General features: G+C 42.1%; 1 protein-coding gene across 1 annotated transcript in view; it reads right to left on the bottom strand.

The window, feature by feature from the left end:
* Nucleotides 1-471: 471 nt before the first annotated feature.
* Nucleotides 472-20,423, bottom strand: part of LOC137342314 (coiled-coil domain-containing protein 63-like) — a 49,801-nt gene continuing 29,849 nt past the window's right edge. The window contains exons 7-11 of the mRNA XM_068006254.1: nt 19,884-20,107; nt 17,186-17,260; nt 11,079-11,271; nt 766-996; nt 472-673 (exon numbers count right to left, since the gene is read on the bottom strand). Of these exons, the coding sequence (XP_067862355.1) occupies nt 597-673; nt 766-996; nt 11,079-11,271; nt 17,186-17,260; nt 19,884-20,107 (800 nt within the window). The 3' untranslated portion in view covers nt 472-596. The remainder of the gene's footprint in view (nt 674-765; nt 997-11,078; nt 11,272-17,185; nt 17,261-19,883; nt 20,108-20,423) is intronic.

Genomic DNA, 20,423 nt, shown 5'->3' with positions numbered 1-20,423 from the left:
GCATCTCACCCCAGCACTTCAAAAATGTGTTCATGCCATAACCTGGAACTGGCTTTGTTATTTAAATGCTTTCTGTGCTTCAACTGTGATAGTAAAAAGCACAGGAAGTGCTTAAACAACTTAAAGCCCGTTCCTGGTCATGGAAGGAGCATAGCAAAAGGTCTGGACCAGAGGAAGGGACTGCTCGTCAGGTTGGTTGAGGCGGGTCTGATTTGAGAGGGGGAGAGGATGGGGTGCAGGAGGAGGAGAGGGGAGGGGGGTAACGGTCACCCCATGGAACAGAGGGGGTGAGAGAGATGGTTTGGGGAAATGGGAGAGGCCATAGAAGGAATTGTCAGGTGTCAGTGTCACCTGCCGTGGAAATAGATCTGAAAGGACATGTTGGAAAGTAAGTATAATACATAGGAAAGTTTTGAAGTCTAACACAAAGGCATGACAGAACAACAAAAAAAAACACAAATAACTGAGTAGTTTCATTAATTTGGAAAACTTTTATTTATGTTTCATTTTCTTGTTATTTATTTTCAGACAGGTTCGGACATGATATCCCTGTTGAATTTGCCGGGAAGGTTTTTTGCATTCGATACCATTGCTACTTATTTTGTCCCTTCCAATTCACGCGAAATCATTTCACGCAATTGATAATAATTCAAGGGAATTAAAAGTTCAGAATCTGTTGGGGGAAAAAAGATGAACCAGATTTAGTACATGGCACTAAATCACAATAAATAGTACATCTGGTACTGTTAACTAGTATGTAGTTACCAGATTCTTTCACCGTCTCGGCTTCAGCCTCGTCGTCTATTACAGGTGGAGCAATTTTTATGGGTTTCATGAACCTGATCAGATCTGTACCAGCTAACAGGATATTCACTGTTGGAATACTTGATGCACTACTTGCAGGACTTAGTGGGGGAGTTTCCTTTTGCAGTTCTGCTATTTGGAGCATCAGCATGTGGATCTGTAATAGGTCAATTGCTTTTCTTTCTATTATACCTGTAAAATACAAAAATAACCAAATGTTTCAATGGATAATCAGCATTACAGCACCAAATTGTAAAATGAGTCTGTACACTGAATTCATTTGGATTATTTTATAGTTGTGATATATGTGGAACCTGAATTTGGAATGATTCAGCTTAACTCTATGATAGCACTCCAGGATTTGACAGGTCAGTGTAGAACTGAATGAGTGGTCCATTGTTGGAGGTGCTGAGACCATCTGTTCAGCTGCTTCCATGCCCCACCCCCCCATTCACGTTGCCTCTTCCCTAGCCCTAATCCTGAATTTTTCTCTCGTTTTTCTCCTATCCTCTCTCCAAGCTCACCTTGTCCATGAGACCAACCTCCTGCTCCCTTGACGCATTTCCAATAAAGTGCTGACCGCCCAACTTCCCTTCCTAGCCTCCATGCTAGCTGACATTGTAAATGATTCCCTCTCCTCAGGTACTGTTCCCCCTCCCTTTCAATAGCGCCATCATCACCACACTCCTCAAAAACCACCCTAAACCCTTCTGTTCTTGCAAACTACTGCTCCATCTTCAACCTCCCTTTCCTCTCGAAAGGCCTTGAACATGTTGTTGTAGCCTCTCAAATCCATGTCCGTCTTTCCTGCAACTCTGTTTAAATCTCTCCAACCAAGTTTCTGACCCTGCCACAGCACTGAAAAGACTCTAATGAAAGTCAGACATCCTGTCCACCACCTCTCTCAGCCTTTCCCACTGCCTCTGTCCTCTCAGACAGCTTGTGGGACAATTCCATCCACTTAAACACTGGAACCACAAAAGCCATCACCTTCGGCCCTGCCACAAACTCTGTACCCTCGGCACTGATTTCATCTCCCTCGTCGGCCGTTGTCTCAGGTTGAACCAGACTGTTCGCAACCTCGTCTTCCTGTTCACCCCTGAGCTGACCTTCCAATCTCATGTCCTCTCCATCACAAAACCACCTACTTCCACCTCCATAACATCGCCCACCTCCACCCATCTGCTGCTGAAACTCTCACCTCTACCTTTGTCACCTCCAGGCTCAACCATTCCAATGCTCTCCTGTCCGGCCAACTATCATCCATGCTCTGTAAAATTCAGTTCATCCAAAACTGTGCTGCTCGTATCCTATCCCACACCAAATCCCACTCACCCATCAGTCCTATCCTTGCTGATCTACATTGGCTGTCAACATCCCCCATTTAAAATTCTCATCCTCGTATTTAAATCACTTCATGGACTTGCCCTATCTGTATGACCTCCTCCAGCCCTTCAACATCCATCCTCCCTTTACTCCACCATTGGTGGCTGTGCTTTTAGCCATCTAGGCCCCATATTCTGGAATTGCCTCCCTAAACCTCTCAATTGCCCTATCCTCCTTGAAGACCCTCCTTAAACCCACATCTTTGACCAATTCACTCCCCCAATATCTCATTCTTTGGCTCGGCATCCATTTTTGCATGATTACGCCTCTGTGAAGCACCTTGGAACATTTTTCTATTTTCAAGGTGCTATATAAATGCAAGTTGTTGTTGTCGTTCAGCTGAGATGTTAAAATGAGGCCCTGACATCTTGTTCAGATGGATGTAAAAGATCCAATGGCACTTTTCTGAAGAAGACCGGGAATTCATCTGGTGTCATGGCCAATATTTATCCCTCAACAAACACCTCCAGAACAGATTAACTGGTCATTCATTTCATTGCTGTTTAAGTGATCGGCTGAGTGCAAATTGGCTGCTGCCTACAAAACAGTGACTGTATTTCAAAAGTAATCCATTGGCTGGAGGCACTTTAGGATGTCATGAAGGTTGCTATTTCAATGCAGCTCTTTCTTTCTTTTCTGATTGATTATTTTGAATAGATTGTAATCATAATTTCTAATTCAATTGCTTATGCATTTTCTGTCTATCTTTTTGTTTTTATCAATGTTTGCCAAAGTAAAAGAGAGCTTGTTTGTTTCATTCTCAGCAACATCAATAAATATAAAAACAATTGATATTGAAAAGCAACATTAAAGACAAAACACTTTATAAGAACAATGTAAAAAAAAGTTGTAGATCCTGTAACATTTTAACATGCATATAGTTTTCACTGTTGTGGCATTTACAGAGTTATTAATCCAGATATTATAGAGCTAATTTTCCAACTTAGCCCTCCCAGCGGGGTAGCGGTACGTCAGGAGTGCCAGTAATGATTTTCCTGTCATGTGCCTGAATTTCTGATGCGTGCTCCTGGTGTGTGATGCTCCCTGCTGGGAGAAAAACAAGTTGAAAAATTACCTCTTCAGCATGGAAAAAATATACTTATAGGTCTGCAGTGCAACTCAGTTTTTCCTGGCACAACATCTGAGAACAGAGATTTGCAATAGCTCAGTAGCACCACCCACAGGATTTTAATGGTCATTGATAAATGTTCATTTTGTGGCCCCTCACAGCCAGCAGCAAGCAGTGCAGGATTGGGCAGACACCTGAGCACAGGCAACACTGCACAACCGATTCCATGGCAGAAATTGTTTGACAATTTTTTTTGCCCTACTCACCTGTTTAAAACATGTGCTTCTGGGTTTCCAAGGTGCATCCATTCTTAAAGTGGGGGCTGACTAGTTTTGCAGAACTTAGATTTTGCTTATTTTTCACCCACTTTTTGCTGCTGCCTTTTTGCAACACAGGGCTCCTTTTGCACAGACCTCCAGTATTGCTACTGCCCCCCAGCTGCCAACCTCAGCTCCAACCATCCTGCTCAGCATAGGCTTTCCAGTGGACCTGCCAATGAACGTATTGGATTTAGGAGAGGAAGATGAGTTCAAGCAGAGGGAAGGATGGCAGGTGTGCTTGCACCTCAGATGTCTGGCACCCACAGCCAATTAGGCAGGAACTGCATTCTCCATCCCAGGCTGAACTACTTAGCCATTGTCGGAAGAGAACTGTCTTTGCTGTCTCTGCTTCACCAGGGCAGCTGTGACTAAGTTATGCCATTGACCAGAGCCTGACCTAGGAACAATTTCTAGCACAGAGACATCCCTGCCTGTTGTGATGAAAGTTACAACATTTATGCCACCAAACTCTTTCAAGCCGCCACTAGTGACATTCGCCACATTCCTCAGACTTTAGTCCACCAATGCCTTGTTTGCCAGAGGAATACTTTTGGCATAAAAGAGCAAAACACTTTTACCAGGTAGCACACTTCCCTGAAGTGTAGGGCCTCACAGGTGGCACACATGTACCCATCGAGGCTTCAAACAATAACCCTGTGGCATAAATGAATCGGAAGGGCTTTCATTCCATCAACATGCAAATGATGTCAGAACAGAATAATTCAGATGAATGCATGATACCCTAGCTGTGATGCCTTCATCTAGTACATGGTGCCAACATTATTTCAAGCAGCAGGCAAACAGGAGAGATGGTCCCAGACCCAGCCCTCTCTTCCTCTTCTTGCTGCTCGTTTGATGCCACCTCCACTTGCTTCTACACATTGGTGCTCCCTTCTAACTCTCTGTCCAGTTTCTTCGAGGTGGATGCATCTATGATGGTGCTTGTATGATGGGTGCTCATATGATGGGCTAGCTTCCTGTTCATCCCTGGTGCCAACTGAATCCTTTTGGGAGCTGCCTACATGAAGAGAACAGAAACATGCGTTAACAAAGGGGTATGTGGCAAATGGCTGTGCACACAGTAACAAGGCCAATTCAGTGCCATGCTGCTGATGGGCAGATCCGCCTGCATACAACTCACTAAGTGAGTGTAAAGGATTAGCAAGAAGAAAGTTGAAGAGTACACTTAACTTTTTAGGCTGCCACAAAGCCACCAAGTTCTCCCCTGTACACTCCCTCTATGCCCTTCACCCCAATAATTTGAAGGGCTAGTTCCTCATGGCCAGTGAGGTAGCACAGCTGAGCAGGTCTGCCATCAGTGGAGGTTCTCTCTCGATGGTTGTGAACAGCCTTCTCCTTTGAAAACAAACTAAACAAACTATGCTTTTAGCAATATTGGAGGGTAACAAATGTAATCCAACTATTAAGAAAGGAGGGAGAGAGGGAGAGAGAAAACAGGGAACTACAGACCTGTTTAGCCTGACATCAGTAGTAAAGAAAATGCTAGAATCTATTATAAAGGTTGTGATAATAGGACACTTAGAAAATAATAATAGGATTTGGCAGAGTCAACATGGATTTAAGAAAGGGAAATCATGTTTGACAAACCTATTGGAGTTCTTTGAGGATGTAACTAGTAGAATAGATAAGGGGGAACCAGTGGATGTGGTGTATTTGGATTTTTAGAAGGCTTTCGATAAGGTTCCACACAGGAGGTTGGTGAACAAAGTTAGAGCACATGGAATTGGGGGTAATATACTGGCATGGGTTGAGAATTGGTTAACAGACAGAAAACAGAGAGTAGGAATAAACTAATCTTTTTCAGGTTGGCAGACTGTGACTAGTGGGGTTCTGCAGGGATCGGTGCTTGGACCCCAGCTATTCACAATCTATAGCAATGATTTGGATGAGGGGACCAAATGCAATATTTCCAAGTTTGCTGATGACACAAAACTAGGTGGGAATGTGAGTTGTGAGGAGGATGCAAAGAGGCTTCAAGGGGATATAGACAGGCTAAGTGAGTCGGCTAAAACATGGCAGATGGAATGTAATGTGGAAAAACACAAATGCAGAGTATTTTTTAAATGGTGAGAGATTGGGAAATGTTGATGTTCAAAGGGACCTGGGTGTCCTTGTACATGAGTCACTGAAAGCTAACATGCAGGTGCAGCAAGCAATTAGGAAGGCAAATGGTATGTTGGCCCTTATTACAAGAGGATTTGAGTACAGGAGTAAAGATGTCTTACTGCAATTATATAGGGCCTTGGTGAGACCGCACCTGGAGTATTGTGTACAATTTTGGTCTCCTTACCTAAGAAAGGATATATTTGCCATAGAGGGAGTGCAACGAAGGTTCACCAGACTGATTCCTGGGATGGCGGGATTGTCGTATAAGGACAGATTGAGTAGACTATATCTGTATTTTTTAGAGTTTAGAAGAATGAGAGGTGATCTCATTGAAACATATAAAATTCTTACAGGGCTCAACAGGGTAAATGCAGGGAGGATGTTTCCCCTGGTTGGGGAGTCTAGAACCTGGGGTCACAGTCTCAGGATAAAGGGTAGGCGATTTAGGACTGAGATGAGGAGAAATTTCTTCACTCAGAGGGTGGTGAATCTTTGGATTCTGAACCCCAGAGGGCTGTGGAGGCTCAGTCACTGAGTACATTCAAAGCAGAGATCGATAGATTTCTAGATATTAAAGGCATCAAGGGGTATGGGGATAGTACAGGAAAATGGCGTTGAGGTAGAAGATCAGCCCTGATCGTGTTGAATGGTGGAGCAGGCTCAAGGGGCCGGATGGCCTACTCCTGCTCCTATTTCTTATGTTCTTATGTAATAGGGTTCAACATGAAGGGCAGCCCAATTACCAGCCAGCATTCCAACTAGTGTGCAAAGGATGAGTACAGAGCATACAAATATTTGAGGAGCCATGTGATTCGGTGACAAAACAAGGAACGGTTATGTGAGGCAAAGGCAGCCTTTCCCTTCTGCAGTCGCCAATTTGGAGTTTCAGCTTTACAGACATGATAGGCGGTGGGAGGGTGGGGTGGTGCTGGTCAGATGCAAGGAGCACTTTCTAGGCTGCATTGCTGAGGTACCATCATGCTATGGGTTCAGTACTTGTTGTGTGCATAGTGCAGGCATTACTTTCCTTTGAGTGGGCACACTTTAGTCAACCCAATCTTGGCACTCTTCCTCAATCCAAAAAACTTCTTTCTCAGTTGCTTCCATGACTTATGGATGTAGGAGGCTGCATTGACATAGCTAGCTACTTCTGCCATGTTCACTGCACAGTTAGCAGAGTTCCCCTAAACCCCAAATATTTATATTTTCAGTAAAGAAAGCAGTTCTTCTAGCTGATCCAGACATCACCTTTGATCCATTCAAAATTAAATTGCACAATTCTAAGGGCAGCAGCCCTTTAAGAGTTGTTGCATTTTTCATTCCCCAATCACCTGTTGTCATCGCACTCCCTGTGCACCGAGGAAATGCACAGTGAGTGTTGGGAAATTATTTAAATGAATGACCTCACCAAATCCAGCAGGGTAAGGAGGCTACTCTAATGGAGTGGAGTGCACAGAAGCATAACAATCGTGGCCAGGAGAAACAACAGGGTGGAGCTTCCGTTCGTTTCCACCAGTAATATCAGCGCAATCCGGGCGGAATTGGCTAAACCAGCGCAAAAGATTGGGGAATTTTAAACGTAAGTGAGTTATGCCCAAAACCGCTTACCTTAGGGTTTTCCGCGATCTTTTGCATTTGCTTAGGATTCAATCTGCCCGGATCAGGCCCTGCCCACAAGCTGGCCACGACCCCAGGTCAGAATTGCGAGTTTCCGCCAATCGCGCTGGTTCGGGAAGGCTCTTCAAATTGTACTCGTTGTCTTAGGCGCACAGGCACTAGTAGGCATGTTTTAAAAGTATTTACACATCAAAAAATATTTAATTTACTAAGAAACTGACTAGTCTATACCAATGAAACTAGTAAATGTTTCAGTACAGTTTTTTAAAGTCATTTTCAGGTGAAGGACTGGACACCCTCAGTAAAATGTTATTTTTTTGTGATAAACCAATTTTCAGCTGTATTAATAAAACTGCACAGGTTACCACTCTTAAATACATCAATGAACATTTTTTAATGCAAAGAAAAGAAAATAAACATTACACTCTATTACGCTGCCCAATTGCACTGGCTCATGGAAGATTTTGCGTTTGTGATTATGCAAATACATTTTAGCGGAAACTTGAACTGTAACCTAACCAGCGCAATTTTGGGCGCAATTTCCCGATTGGACCCAAAGCGGAAACTCTACCCCAATATATATATTGAAAATGTTATGGTCACAGATATACGTTAATTTAAGTATAAAACTGGCTTTCTTTCACCAAGAGCTTGCCCAGTATATCCGAACATTAATCGAACAAAATGTCTTCCTGTGTTTAAATTGTTAGTGCTTTAGCAAGAGTCATTTTGCATCTATAAACTTATTTTTATTTTAAAAACATCAAATGTAAGAAAGATTTAATGTACTTATAAGAAGCAGTTACTTAAGTGATTGAACAGCAATTTTAATCTTGTTCAATGGACTTCTTGGTAAGTATGGAGGTTGCCAGAAGTCCAAAATCTATAAATAGTAGTTTTTAAAAAGATTTTGCTGGGAGCTTCACCAATGGTTCAGAGCTAAAAGCACCAACTTTGGGTCCATACTCAGCCCAGTAGATGGTCTTTGCACTGAGATTAGCACCCACCATATTTCACTAAGTGGTGACCCATAGGAATTTCCAGGATCAGCCTGATTATATTAAGACTGGTAAGCATCCAGTGCATTGGGAACTTGCTTGGGGGAGGGGAAAGGGGAAAGGAGGAAGGGAGGGGGGAGTGCGAACAGCATGTCAATAGCCTTTAAAAGGCTGATGACAAGTGTTAATGAGAAACTTTAAAGGTATGCACAGCTTAAAGGTAAGTGGCCCTATATGAGGGCAAAAATGTTGTTAGTCTTTAAAAATATTTTTAATAAATATTTCAGCATTTTCCAATGCTTCTGGGTCAGAAACACAGCTGCTAAATCCACTGGCTGAAGCATTGTCAAGCAGTGAGTTGGAGTATTATGCCACTGGACTATACACACTGTTTCCTGCCTCCAGGCTTTATAGCTGCTGAAATGGAGCTGTTTGTGAGGAGGATTGTCCTGTGCCACTCCAGGGCACCCTTCCTAAAAGACATCAATACAGCCTTCCTGAAAGGAGGCAGAGGCAGAAAAAGGTAACCTTGGCTGGCACTGACTGTCAGCCCTTTGGTGCAGATTGGCTGCAACTGTCTTTGCAGCGGATGGCACAGTTCTGCATCTGGCTTCCTGCTGACCCGGAGCCGGTGAAGGCAGTTTCAGGTAGGGTTGGTGGCATCATGGTAGATATAGCCAAGCTAGCTGTTGACCTCCCTGGCATTCTTTCAGTTAGTACTATGTAAAGCGTGACACACTGTTTTAAACGTGTTTTCAAAATATGTCCAGCATTAAGGTTAGTCAGGGTTTCACAGGTCTCAAGGGTGCCATCAATGATGCCCTGGCTTTTAGGGAATCCTGTCATTTGGAAAAAGTGCCTCACAAGCTATGATTCTATGATTCTAAGCCCATCGGGAAAGTATTGTAATTGCTTGCTCTGGCAAACAAGGCTTCAGTCACCTGTTTGATACATCTATGCACTGCAGATTGACTGATGTTGCTGATGTTCCTTGTGCCAGCCTCAGGCCTACAAGTTTAGGGCTGAAGTGACCTTGATAGCCACTGACAGTGCCATATCTGTAGTGGGGAGGTTAGGCTGCAGTCAGTTTGGAGCATGCAGCACAACTCTGCCACAGCCTATCTGGTGAATCTTAACCTGTAGAGATAGAGGGGGTGAAATCGGTCTTGGGCAGCAGTAGGGCAAAATGGGTGATGGCGAATCGGCAGCCCATATGATACTGTGTCGAATTTTCTTTCCCTTTGAAGTCAATGGTCAGGCACGGTGTAAAATGGGCGGCCAATTTGAAATGAGCCCTTTTCGCGCAACTGGTGAAGACCAATTTCACCCCCGTATTTTTGCATAGAACAAGAGGATTTTATTTTCTCAACTAACATAGCGTATTGTTTCAGACAGAAAGCAACATGAATAGCACAGTAGCAGTATTATACAACTGAGTAAATTTGAACATAAAAGAATACTTGATGACTCACCCTCACCTAAGTGAATAGGGTGAGCTGGTTTGCTAGCGCACATTTTGTGAAATTTTGGTTCGATTTTGGAAAGTTTCAATCACAAATCAGTCTCTACATTCAAGCAGCTTTGATAACTTGTTTTTGATGTAAATAAGTGAAGAAAATCCCACTTCACAAAGATACGTTGAGGCAAAGTGGACAAGGGACAATTCAGGGAAACCTTTTTGAATTGAGAGCCAGAACTGATCAAGAGGCCTGACTTCAAAATTGTCTTTCAAAACAGAGTCACCAGCACCGTCGATCAAATTCCTTTTTAAACTTACAGCAATATTGGGCTTTGCTACAAAGTCCTCTGAAAACGGATTTCAAACCCAGGCGAAATCCTGCAATTCATTTGCCTCTCGTTCCAGGAAAATATTCGCTGAATTTTGTGCATAGCTGAAACAAATGCTCCAGAATTACATCTTTAAATTCTAGGACCGACATTTCACAGTTCATAATAACAGAAGACAATGTCAGGGATGTAGTTACACTATCTTGCAGCATATTGCTACTCCATAGCAAAACATTTTTTTGGCAAAGATCTGTAGTTTTTCATGGATAATGAAAATGTTACATTTCTTACTTTGCAAAGAAAGGCTAAGTTCATTGAGCCTGTCAAAATATGTCGGCAAAATAGCCCGGTAAAACCTGGAAGCGCTGGTCAAGGAAATGATGAAGTGGTGATTCAGATTCGATCTAAAACATGCGGCATTCCTCCCTGAGTTAACAGAATCTTGCCAAATATTTACAACAAGACAGCCATTGAACTTCTTTGATTAACGTCATCTGTCCTTTCAGTTGAAAGAGCTTTCGTTGGAAAAAATCTTGAGGTTTATCTCTGAGGGCCGGATCTTTGATTTCAAGAAGTGGAAGCTGGACCAGTCTGGTGCATAATAACTGAATACTGTGTACCAGCAGCATCTTTGTTTGGTCCAACCCTCCGTTTCTAGAAATTGGCGGGAATTCAAACATCCCGGTATGCTGGGATCGTTCTATGCAAGACTGCACGATGTGTACATTTAAAAAATTTAAACTTAAAATTTTAAAGAAACTGAGCAAATTTAACGAAATTCAGACTTTTGATGCACTTCCTCTGGCTATGCGAGGTTGCATTGGTGACTGTCCTCCTCGTGCCGTGTCCCCCCCCCCCCCCCCAATATCCTTGGCGTGCCTCCAGTTTGGGAACCTCTGTACTAGATCTACCAGTCAAATTTTTATTTCCTATTTCTGATTGATAGCAGTAAGGTTGTATTGCACTCACCTAAATAATCCAGTGCATTGGAATTCAAGATGCCTTCACTGCCACACAATTTCTGCTGGATTGGCGTTAGGTCGCAATGTATTTTCTTGCAAAGGGACTCTATGTTAGATTTCAATTCATCTAGTGTTTTGCTAACATGTGTGTGCATCATTTCATATTTATTAGCCAGTTGGGTTGTATTTTCCAGAGTTTCCTGTAGACAACAACAGACAACTTATATTTCTATTTTACAATATGTCAAAGTTAGTCAATAATAAGACAAGACAATCAAGTCAACTATTATATTATCTTGAGGGTATGTGTAGAATTAGATACTATGACACCAGAAAGAATCTCAGCAATGGCAATGGGGATGTTGCATTGCTGGATTGTAGCAGGTATCTGCCCATGTCAGCAAAAGAACCAGAAGGGAGATGAGAAATTTTACTCAGCGAGTTGTTACGATCTGGAATGCACTGCCTGAAAGGGTGCTGGAAGCAGATTCATTAGTAACTTTCAAAAGGGAATGGGATATATACTTGAAAAGGAAAAAATTGTAGGGCTATGGGGAAAGAGCAGGGGAGTGGGACTAATCAGATAGCTCTTTCAAAGAGCCGGCACAGGCACGATGGGCCGAACGGCCTCCTTCTGTGCTGTAAGATTCTATAATTCTATTCTATAATAGATAAAATAACGATTTTAGAAAATCATATATAAAATCCACTCTTTGTTATCAGCAACAGAATCCAAATATATTTTTAGGTATCTGTGTTCACACAGTTAAATAAAAAAAAGAGATTCACAGGACACTTCTTAAATAACTTAGATTTTTAAAATAGATTTCTTTCCAGGGTCCAAAGCATCTTCTTTAATGAAGAGAACGACCTGGTAAGGAAATTGCTGTGGTCATAGTGAACAGGATCCTTGAGACAATCAAGAAGGAACTCCCTTTCCAAACAATTTCTCCTCCTTCATTCTCAAGGGTGACCTGTTGAAACTAGCAAAGCTCTCTCTCCAGGAGAAGCTGGGAGCAGTAAAATATTAAATTTAACATTTTTATCCGATTAACATAAGCACTATGAGTCTTGCAATTATAATAACCAAGGTGGGATAGTTAAATTTTGGGGCTATACCCGATAAAGTAACTAGAGATACAGTCCCCACCACTCATAGCGGGCACATTAGAACATAACATAAGAAATAGGAGCAGGAGTAGACCATACGGCCCCTCGAGCCTGCTCCGCCATTCAATCAGATCATGGCTGATCTTCGACCTCAACTCCACTTTCCCGCCTGATCCCCATATCCATTGATTCCCCTAGAGTCCAAAAATTTATCTATCTCAGCCTTGAAAACACATGTTCATATGAATGCTATTAATGATGTTCATCTATAAATGATAATTGTAAACAATTTTACAACACCAAGTTATAGTCCAGCAATTTTATTTTAAATTCACAAGCTTTCGGAGATTTTCTCCTTCCTCAGGCAACATTTGCCTGAGGAAGGAGAAAATCTCCGAAAGCTTGTGAATTTAAAATAAAATTGCTGGACTATAACTTGGTGTTGTAAAATTGTTTACAATTGTCAACCCCAGTCCATCACCGGCATCTCCACATTATAAATGATAAGGTAGCGAATTTTCTTTTTGCATAGTCTCTAAATCACCAGAGTTCACTGTGATGGCCAGTATAACGTGGTAGCCATTATTTCAGTAATCAACAAGAAAGTTCCTTCTGTGTAGCTCCACTCTGACCTGAAGCTTTATTTAAACTGCAGTCAGTTTACAACTGTAACCCCACACCACTTAAAGAGGATTAGGAGGGCTTAAGTACTCAAAAGGTAACTGAACATTAACGAGGTGTTATTTACTTACTTATGTTTGTTCTTGCATTCAGTGCACCTTAACAAGGTATGAAGAAGATAACAAGCACAGCTGATTCTGCCCGAAATAAACGGATCACTTAAGACGCTATAACTGGCAGCTTTGATATTGATGTTGGTGCAAATGATAATGATTATCACTTTTTGGCCGACATAAGCGACTGCCCATTTTAAACGTGGATGTTTTAAGTGATGGGACTGTAATTGTAAAATGTCAAATTACACACACAATTTGGCAGATAATTTTTATCAGTACCCACATGAACAAACTGCCCCTTTAAGCTGCTACAGACCTTTAAGACCTGCAGCAGCACACAAATTCCTATCTTCTAAAGGGCGAGCAACCAACCCCAGGCGTTAAGCTTGCAGCTTGGGTGCATTACGGAAATTATGCTGAACCTAGAAACTTGGCGGGATCAGCGCACGTTGTCTCAGATGGGTGCAGTGGGATTTACTGAGATTGATAGATTTTTGTTAATTAAGGGTATTAAGGGATATGGAGCCAATGCAGCTAAATGGAGTTAAGATGCAGATCAGCCAGGATCTACTTGAATGGCAGAACAGGATCAAGGGGCTGAATAGCCTACTCCTGTTCCTACATTCTTGGGATGTGGACAAATTCGACAAGAAAGTGGTGGTGGGCCTTCTTCTTGAAATGCTACAGTCCTTGTGCTGATTGTGCTATCATGATAGTGTGAGGTAGGGAATTCCAGGATATTGATCCAGTGATAAAGGAACAGTGATACATGTCCTTGTAAGGATGGGGAGTGACTTGGAGGGGAACTTGGTGATGATTTTCACATGACGTCGCTGCTCTTGTCCTTCTTGGTTGTAGAGGTTGGTGCTGTCGAAGTAACCTTGGTGAGTTTCTGCAGGGCATCCTGTAGATCGTACATACTGTAGCCACAGTGTGCCAGTGATGGAGGTGTGCCAGTGTTGGAGGGGTGAATATTGAGTTCAAAGGTGGGGCGCTGTCCTTTGTGGTGTTGAGCTTCTTGAGTGTTGTTGCAGCTGCACAGATCCAGGCGCGTGGTGAGTATTCTGTCACACACCTGACTTGAGCCTTGTAGATCGTGGATTTGAGGGTCAGGTGGCGAGCCACTCGTCACAGAGTACCCAGCCTGTGCCCTTCTCTTGTAGCCATGGTATTAATATGGCTGGTCCACTTAAGGTTCTGGTCAATGGTGACCCTCAAGCTGTTGATGGTGGAGGACTCAGAGATGGTGGTGCCATTGAAGGTCACAGGGAGATGGCTGGGCTTTCACTTTTTCAAGGTGGTCATTACCTGGCATTTATGTGGTGTGAATGTTACCTGCCACTTGTCAGCTAAGTCTGGATGTTGCTCACGATCTGCTCTGGGGCTGGAAAAGGAAAAAGTATACCCGTGTCCCCTATTGAGAAGAAAATACAGGCATAGGGCACTTTACCACCACCTCTTCCCCCTCTATTGAGAAAAAACAGACAGGAGAAGGTAAGGGCACCTGATCCAACACTCTAATTGGGACCAGATGGGAGGAAGTACAGTGTAACATAACCTGTCCCCCAGCTGAGAGTTTGCCAGCTTCCCCACTATTTCCCTCCAATCCACTTTCCCCCCTCTCCTTCTCTGCCCCTTCCTTCTCTATGTCTATATCCCCCTTACCTCCCTCATCTCTTTCCTTCTATCCACCTATCACATCCTTGCTCTTCCCTAGAGTATGAGAGTAAACCTGCACAAACATAAAAGTGGACTGTAAAAGCTTCTACAAGTATGTAAAAAGAAAAAGATTAATGAAGACAAATGTAGGTCTCTTACAGTCAGAAACGGGAGAATTTATAATGGGAACAAGGAAATGGCAGAGCAATTAAACAAATACTTTGGTTCTGTCTTCACGGAAGAGGACATAAACAACTTCCCAGGGAACCAAGGGACTAGTGAGGAGGAGGAATTAAAGGAAATTAGTATTAGTAAAAAAATAGTGCTGGAGAAACTAATGGGACTGAAAGCCGATAAATCCCCAGGGCCTGATAATCTGCATCCCAGAGTACTAAAAGAGGTAGCCATGGAAATATTGGATGCATTAGTTGTCATCTTCCAAAATTCTATAGATTATGGAACAGTTCCTGCAGATTGGAGGGTGGCAAATGTAACCCCATTATTTAAAAAAGGAGGGAGAGAGAAAACAGGGAACTACAGACCAGTTAGCCTAACATCAGTAGTAGGGAAAATGCTAGAGTCTATTATAAAGGATGTGATAACAGGACACTTAGAAAATATCAACAGGATTAGACAAAGTGAACTTGGATTTATAAAAGGGAAATCATGTTTGACAAACCTACTGGAGTTTTTTGAGGATGTAATAGATAAAGGAGAACCAGTGGATATGGTTTATTTGGATTTTCAGAAGGCCTTTGATAAAGTCCCAAATAAGAGGTTAGTGTGCAAAATTAAAGCACATGAGATTGGGGGTAATATACTGGCATGGATTGAAAATTGGTTAACAGACAGGAAACAGAGAGTAGGAATAAATGGGTCTTTCTCGGGTGGCAGGCAGTGACTAGTGGGGTACCGCAGGGATCAGTGCTTGGGCCCCAGCAATTCACAACATATATCAATGAAGGAACCAAATGTAATATTTCCAAGTTTGCTGACGACACAAAACTAGGTGGGATCGTGAGTTGTGAAGAGGATGCAAAGAGGCTTCAAGGCGATTTAGATAGGTTGAGTGAATGGGCAAATACATGGCAGATGCAATATAATGTGGATAAATATGAAGTCATCTACTTCGGAAGGAAAAACAGAAAGGCAGAGTATTATTTAAATGGTGATAGATTGGGAAATGTTGATGTACAAAGGGATCTGGGTGTCCTTGTACACCAGTCATTGAAAGCAAACATGAAGGTGCAGCAAGCAGTTAGGAAGGCAAATGGTGTGTTGGCCTTCACTGCCAGAGGAATTGAGTACAGGAGCAAGGATGTCTTACTGCAGTTATACAGGGCCTTGGTGAGACCACACCTGGAGTATTGTGTGCAGTTTTGGTCTCCTTACCTAAGAAAAAATATACTTGCCATAGAGGGAGTGCAGCGAAGATTCACCAGACTGATTCCTGGGATGGCAGGACTGTTGTATGAGGAGAGATTGGGTCGACTCGGCCTGTATTCACTCAAGTTTAGAAGAATGAGAGGGGATCTCATTGAAACATATAAAATTCTGACAGGGCTAGACAGACTGGATGCAGGGAGGATGTTTCCCCTGGCTGGGGGGTCCAGAACGAGAGGTCACAGTCTCAGGATATGGGGTAGGACATTTAGGACTGAGATGAGGAGAAATTTCTTCACTCAGAGGGTGGTGAACCTGTGGAGTTCTCCACCACAGAAGGCTGTGGAAGCTAAGTCACTGAATATATTTAAGAAGGAGCTAGATAGATTTCTAGACATAAAAGGCATCAAGGGGTACGGGGAGAGAGCGGGAATATGGTATTGAGATAGAGGATCAGCCATGATCATATTGAATAGCGGAGCAGGCTCAAAAGGGCCGAATGGCCTACTCCTGCTCCTATTTTCTATGTTTCTATATTTCTATGAATGTTAAACCGAGGTTCCGTTTGCCTGATCAGATGAACATAAAAGATCCCATGTCACTTTTCAAAGAATAGCTTCCCTCAACCAAAACCACCAAAAAAAAGCACATATCTGGTCATTCATTTCATTACTACTTTTGAGATTGTGCCGTGAAAATTAGCTACTGCATTTGCCTTTATAATAGTGACTGCAATACAAAAAGTAATTGTATTAGTGCTTTGAGATGTTTTTCAAAAACATGATAAGATGCTAAATAAATGCAAGCCTTTGTTTCTTTCTCATCGAGATTATCACTATAATTTACCCCTTCAAAAATATATATATTTTTTGAAACTATGTTCTTTGACAACAGTACTGAAATTTTAATTCACTGCTCCTCATGTCCTGTCCTCCACTGTACCATTTCACAAGTGTTATGCCTTCCTCATTTCTCCTACTGCATACTTGCAATCTGTCTATCACAGAAGACTCAACTGCTAGACTATGTGCTGGCTGTTCAGTTAGAGGGAGAGAGAGAGAGAGACTGAGGCAGAGAGAGAGAGAGAGAGAGAGACTGAGGCAATCAGTGTGGTGAAAATGGAAGGAGTGTGAAGAGAAAGAGTAGTGACATAGAAGAAGATATTGCAATCTGGACTAATTAAGACCAAATGTTCTTTCTATATTATAAGATACAGTAATAATACCTCTGTTTCTTTTATACGAGCGTGTATGTCTTCCTCATTTTGGCTTCGTTGGTTTTCAAATTGTAATATTTCATCCTGCACATTTAAAAAAATGTAATATTTTAAGTTTATCAAAATTATTGAATATTAAAGTCCTAAATACCATTGTTGCTAGCTTGTATGATACAAAATATTCTAGGTACAGAAATCAAGACAAGTACTGTACACACAAAAGAAACAGTATGTACTTTGATTTCTCATTCAAGACTTTGTTTCATGAAAATTCAGGTGTATGATCAGAAAGATGGGTTTTGTCATTTAGATAATCATGGTTCTACTGTACTCAGCATAGACCAAGGATCAAACCTGAGGCCTGCCCTGCTCTGCTCTGTATAGCTTTGAAACAAACCATATGCTGTTTTTGCCTACTAAGCCATTACAGAGGTTAGCAAATGAATTTTAAAATAATGGCTAATAGGAGGTGCTTGAGATTGGGGCATGATGCAATGCTGGTGTTTATACCAGAGGTGCTGCTAAAGGAGCGATGGTTATTTTCCATGCAAGTAGCCCACCTGACCACAAAAAAGAACTCAAAAGGTCAATTAGCCAACAACCTTCAAAATTAACACAGCTGAAATAATAAATGATCTTAATACAGATTTCCTGCAAAACCAATTAGACTAACTACAATGGAATTGAGCATGTAATGTAGGCTAGCATTTCAGTGCATTACTGAGGGGGTACTGCACTTTCAGAGCTGCCACCTTTTGGAGAAGACATCAAACCAAGGCTCTGTCTATCTGCTGAGGTAGACATAAAATATTCCATGGAAAACTTGAAGAGGAACGGGGAGTTTTCTTATTATCCTGGCCAACTTTCCTCCCTCAGCCTCCATTATCTGGTTATTCATTTGCTGTTTGTGGGACCTTGCTATATGAAAATTTGCTGATTTAACAACAGTGACTGCAATGCAAATGTCATCCATTGTTTGTAAAGTGCTTTTGGGATATCCTGAGGAAGTGATAAGGCATTATATAAATGCAAGTTCTTCCTTTGCAACTTCAAACTGCATTTGTTAGAAGCCTAAAATATACGGTTGGATGCACTCAGCAGTTTTTTTTGTAAACTACCAAGTTCCTCTTCAAATGAAAAATATAAAAGAAGATAACGGAGGTGAAACTGGTCTTCGCTAGTAGCACAAAACAGGCTCAGAGCGAATCGGCAACCCGTTTTACACTGCGCCCAATTCGCATGGTGTAAAACGGATTGCCAATTCACTATGAGTCTGTCACATGGTACTGATGATGACCAATCACACTCCCCCTAAGTTGTTTGTTTTTTGTCTCCTTCCCCAATTTTAGGTTTCTCATCTCCATTTCCTGGGTAAGGGGGCAGGGAACATAGCCTACTTCCAGGCCTCTGACACTGCAGCTCTAACTGGCCACTGACAATGATAGCAGTATGGGGTTGGGGGGGGGGGGGGGGGGGGAGGTGTTGAGAGGGGATTACCCTTTCTGTGAGACATGGCTGCACTCGACTTGGTGCTACCCTCTGGCACTTGTAGGTATGAACCAACATTCTACTATGCCATGTTACAAAACATTGAGGTAGATTTTCAACTTGTGACCGAGCGTAAAACTGGCGGAATAGAAATGAAAATCAGACGACCTCTATAACAGATGACCAATCCGCTACGCCAGTTTTGGTAGTCAGAGGGATTTGGGTGTCCTTGTACATGAATCACAGAAAGTTAACATGCAGGTACAGCAAGCAATTAGGAAGGCAAATGGTATGTTAGCCTTTATTGCAAGGGCATTGGGGTACAAAAGTAAGGAGGTTTTGCTGCAATTATATAGGGCTCTGATGAGACCACATCTGGAGCACTGTGTACAGTTTTGGTCGCCTTGTCTTAGAGGCGGTGCAACGAAGGTTCACCAGATTGAATCCTGGGATGAGAGGATTGTCCTATGAGGAGAGATTGAATAAAATGGGCCTCTATTCTCTGGAGTTTAGAAAAATGAGAGGTGATCTCATTGAAATGTATAAATTCTTAAAAGGTTGACAGGGTAGCTGCTGAGACTGTTTCCCCTGGCTGGAGAGTCTAGAACTGGAGGTCATAGTCTCAAGATAAGGGGTCGGCCATTTAGGACCGAGATGAGGAAAAATTTCTTCACTCAGGGGGTCATGAATCCTTGGAATTCTCTACCCAGAGGGCTGTGGATGCTCAGTCATTGAGTATACTCAAGACTGAAATCGATAGACATTTAAACACTAAGGGAATCAAAGGATATGGGAATGGGGTGGGAAAGTGAAGTTGAGGTCAACGATCAGCCATGATCTTATTGAATGACAGGGGAAGCTCAAGGGGCCATATGGCCTATTCCTGCTCCTATTTCTTATGTTCTTACATTCTTTATGCCCGGGCGACAATTTGAAAATCTACCTCATTGGAACTGTAATACACTATACCGCCTCAAGCATCCTATTAGATTCTGAAGAATATTCGTATACCTTAGAGATAAACACTGACGCTTTGCCAGGCTTGCCTTTAGGCTACCCCAACATTGCTCAACACTGATCAAACTTTTGCAGTATAAATGATCCATTAATGATGTAACCCACTGTCTCGACACCATGTGTAGCTAAATGTAAAACCATTCCAAAAAGAAACCTAATGCTGTAGCAATGAAGGAATGTTACACAGCAATACTTCACAGACCTTAATATTCTGGATCGTCTCTTGCTTACGTTCTAGTTGAATATTAATTTCATTTATAAAATTAAACAGTGCATAGTTTTTCTCCTCCGTGGCAATAAACTCAGCACCTAGACTGTAAAGGTTTTCTTTTCCTGTCAGATCTTTGAGATGTTTATGTATTTCTTCATAAGCTTCATATTCAATTTCTTGAGCCGTTTTCTTTCCAATTTTATCCTGAGAGTGATCTAGAAATGCAATAAAAAATATTTTATTATAAGATCTTAATAGATTTTCTATTTGTGAGGTCTTTTACACAAACACCAATTTTCATTTCTGAATAGATTTCCTGACTTACTATTTTTGTTTCTATTTTTTTTGTAATTATTTTGGGCCCATCAAAGGGAGTGATGTCTGCAGTTGGGGAATAGAACACTTCCAGTTTTGGTACCAAGTGTCAGTATTTAGCACTCCCATCTTGAAAAAGTGAAAGCCCAGCCATCTCCCTGTGACCTTCAATGGCACCACCATCTCTGAGTCCTCCACCATCAACATCTTGGGGGT

The sequence above is a fragment of the Heptranchias perlo genome, chromosome 25 (assembly GCF_035084215.1).
Source record: "Heptranchias perlo isolate sHepPer1 chromosome 25, sHepPer1.hap1, whole genome shotgun sequence".
Classification (NCBI taxonomy): Eukaryota; Metazoa; Chordata; class Chondrichthyes; order Hexanchiformes; family Hexanchidae; genus Heptranchias; species Heptranchias perlo.
This window is presented reverse-complemented; position numbering and strand designations above follow the sequence as displayed.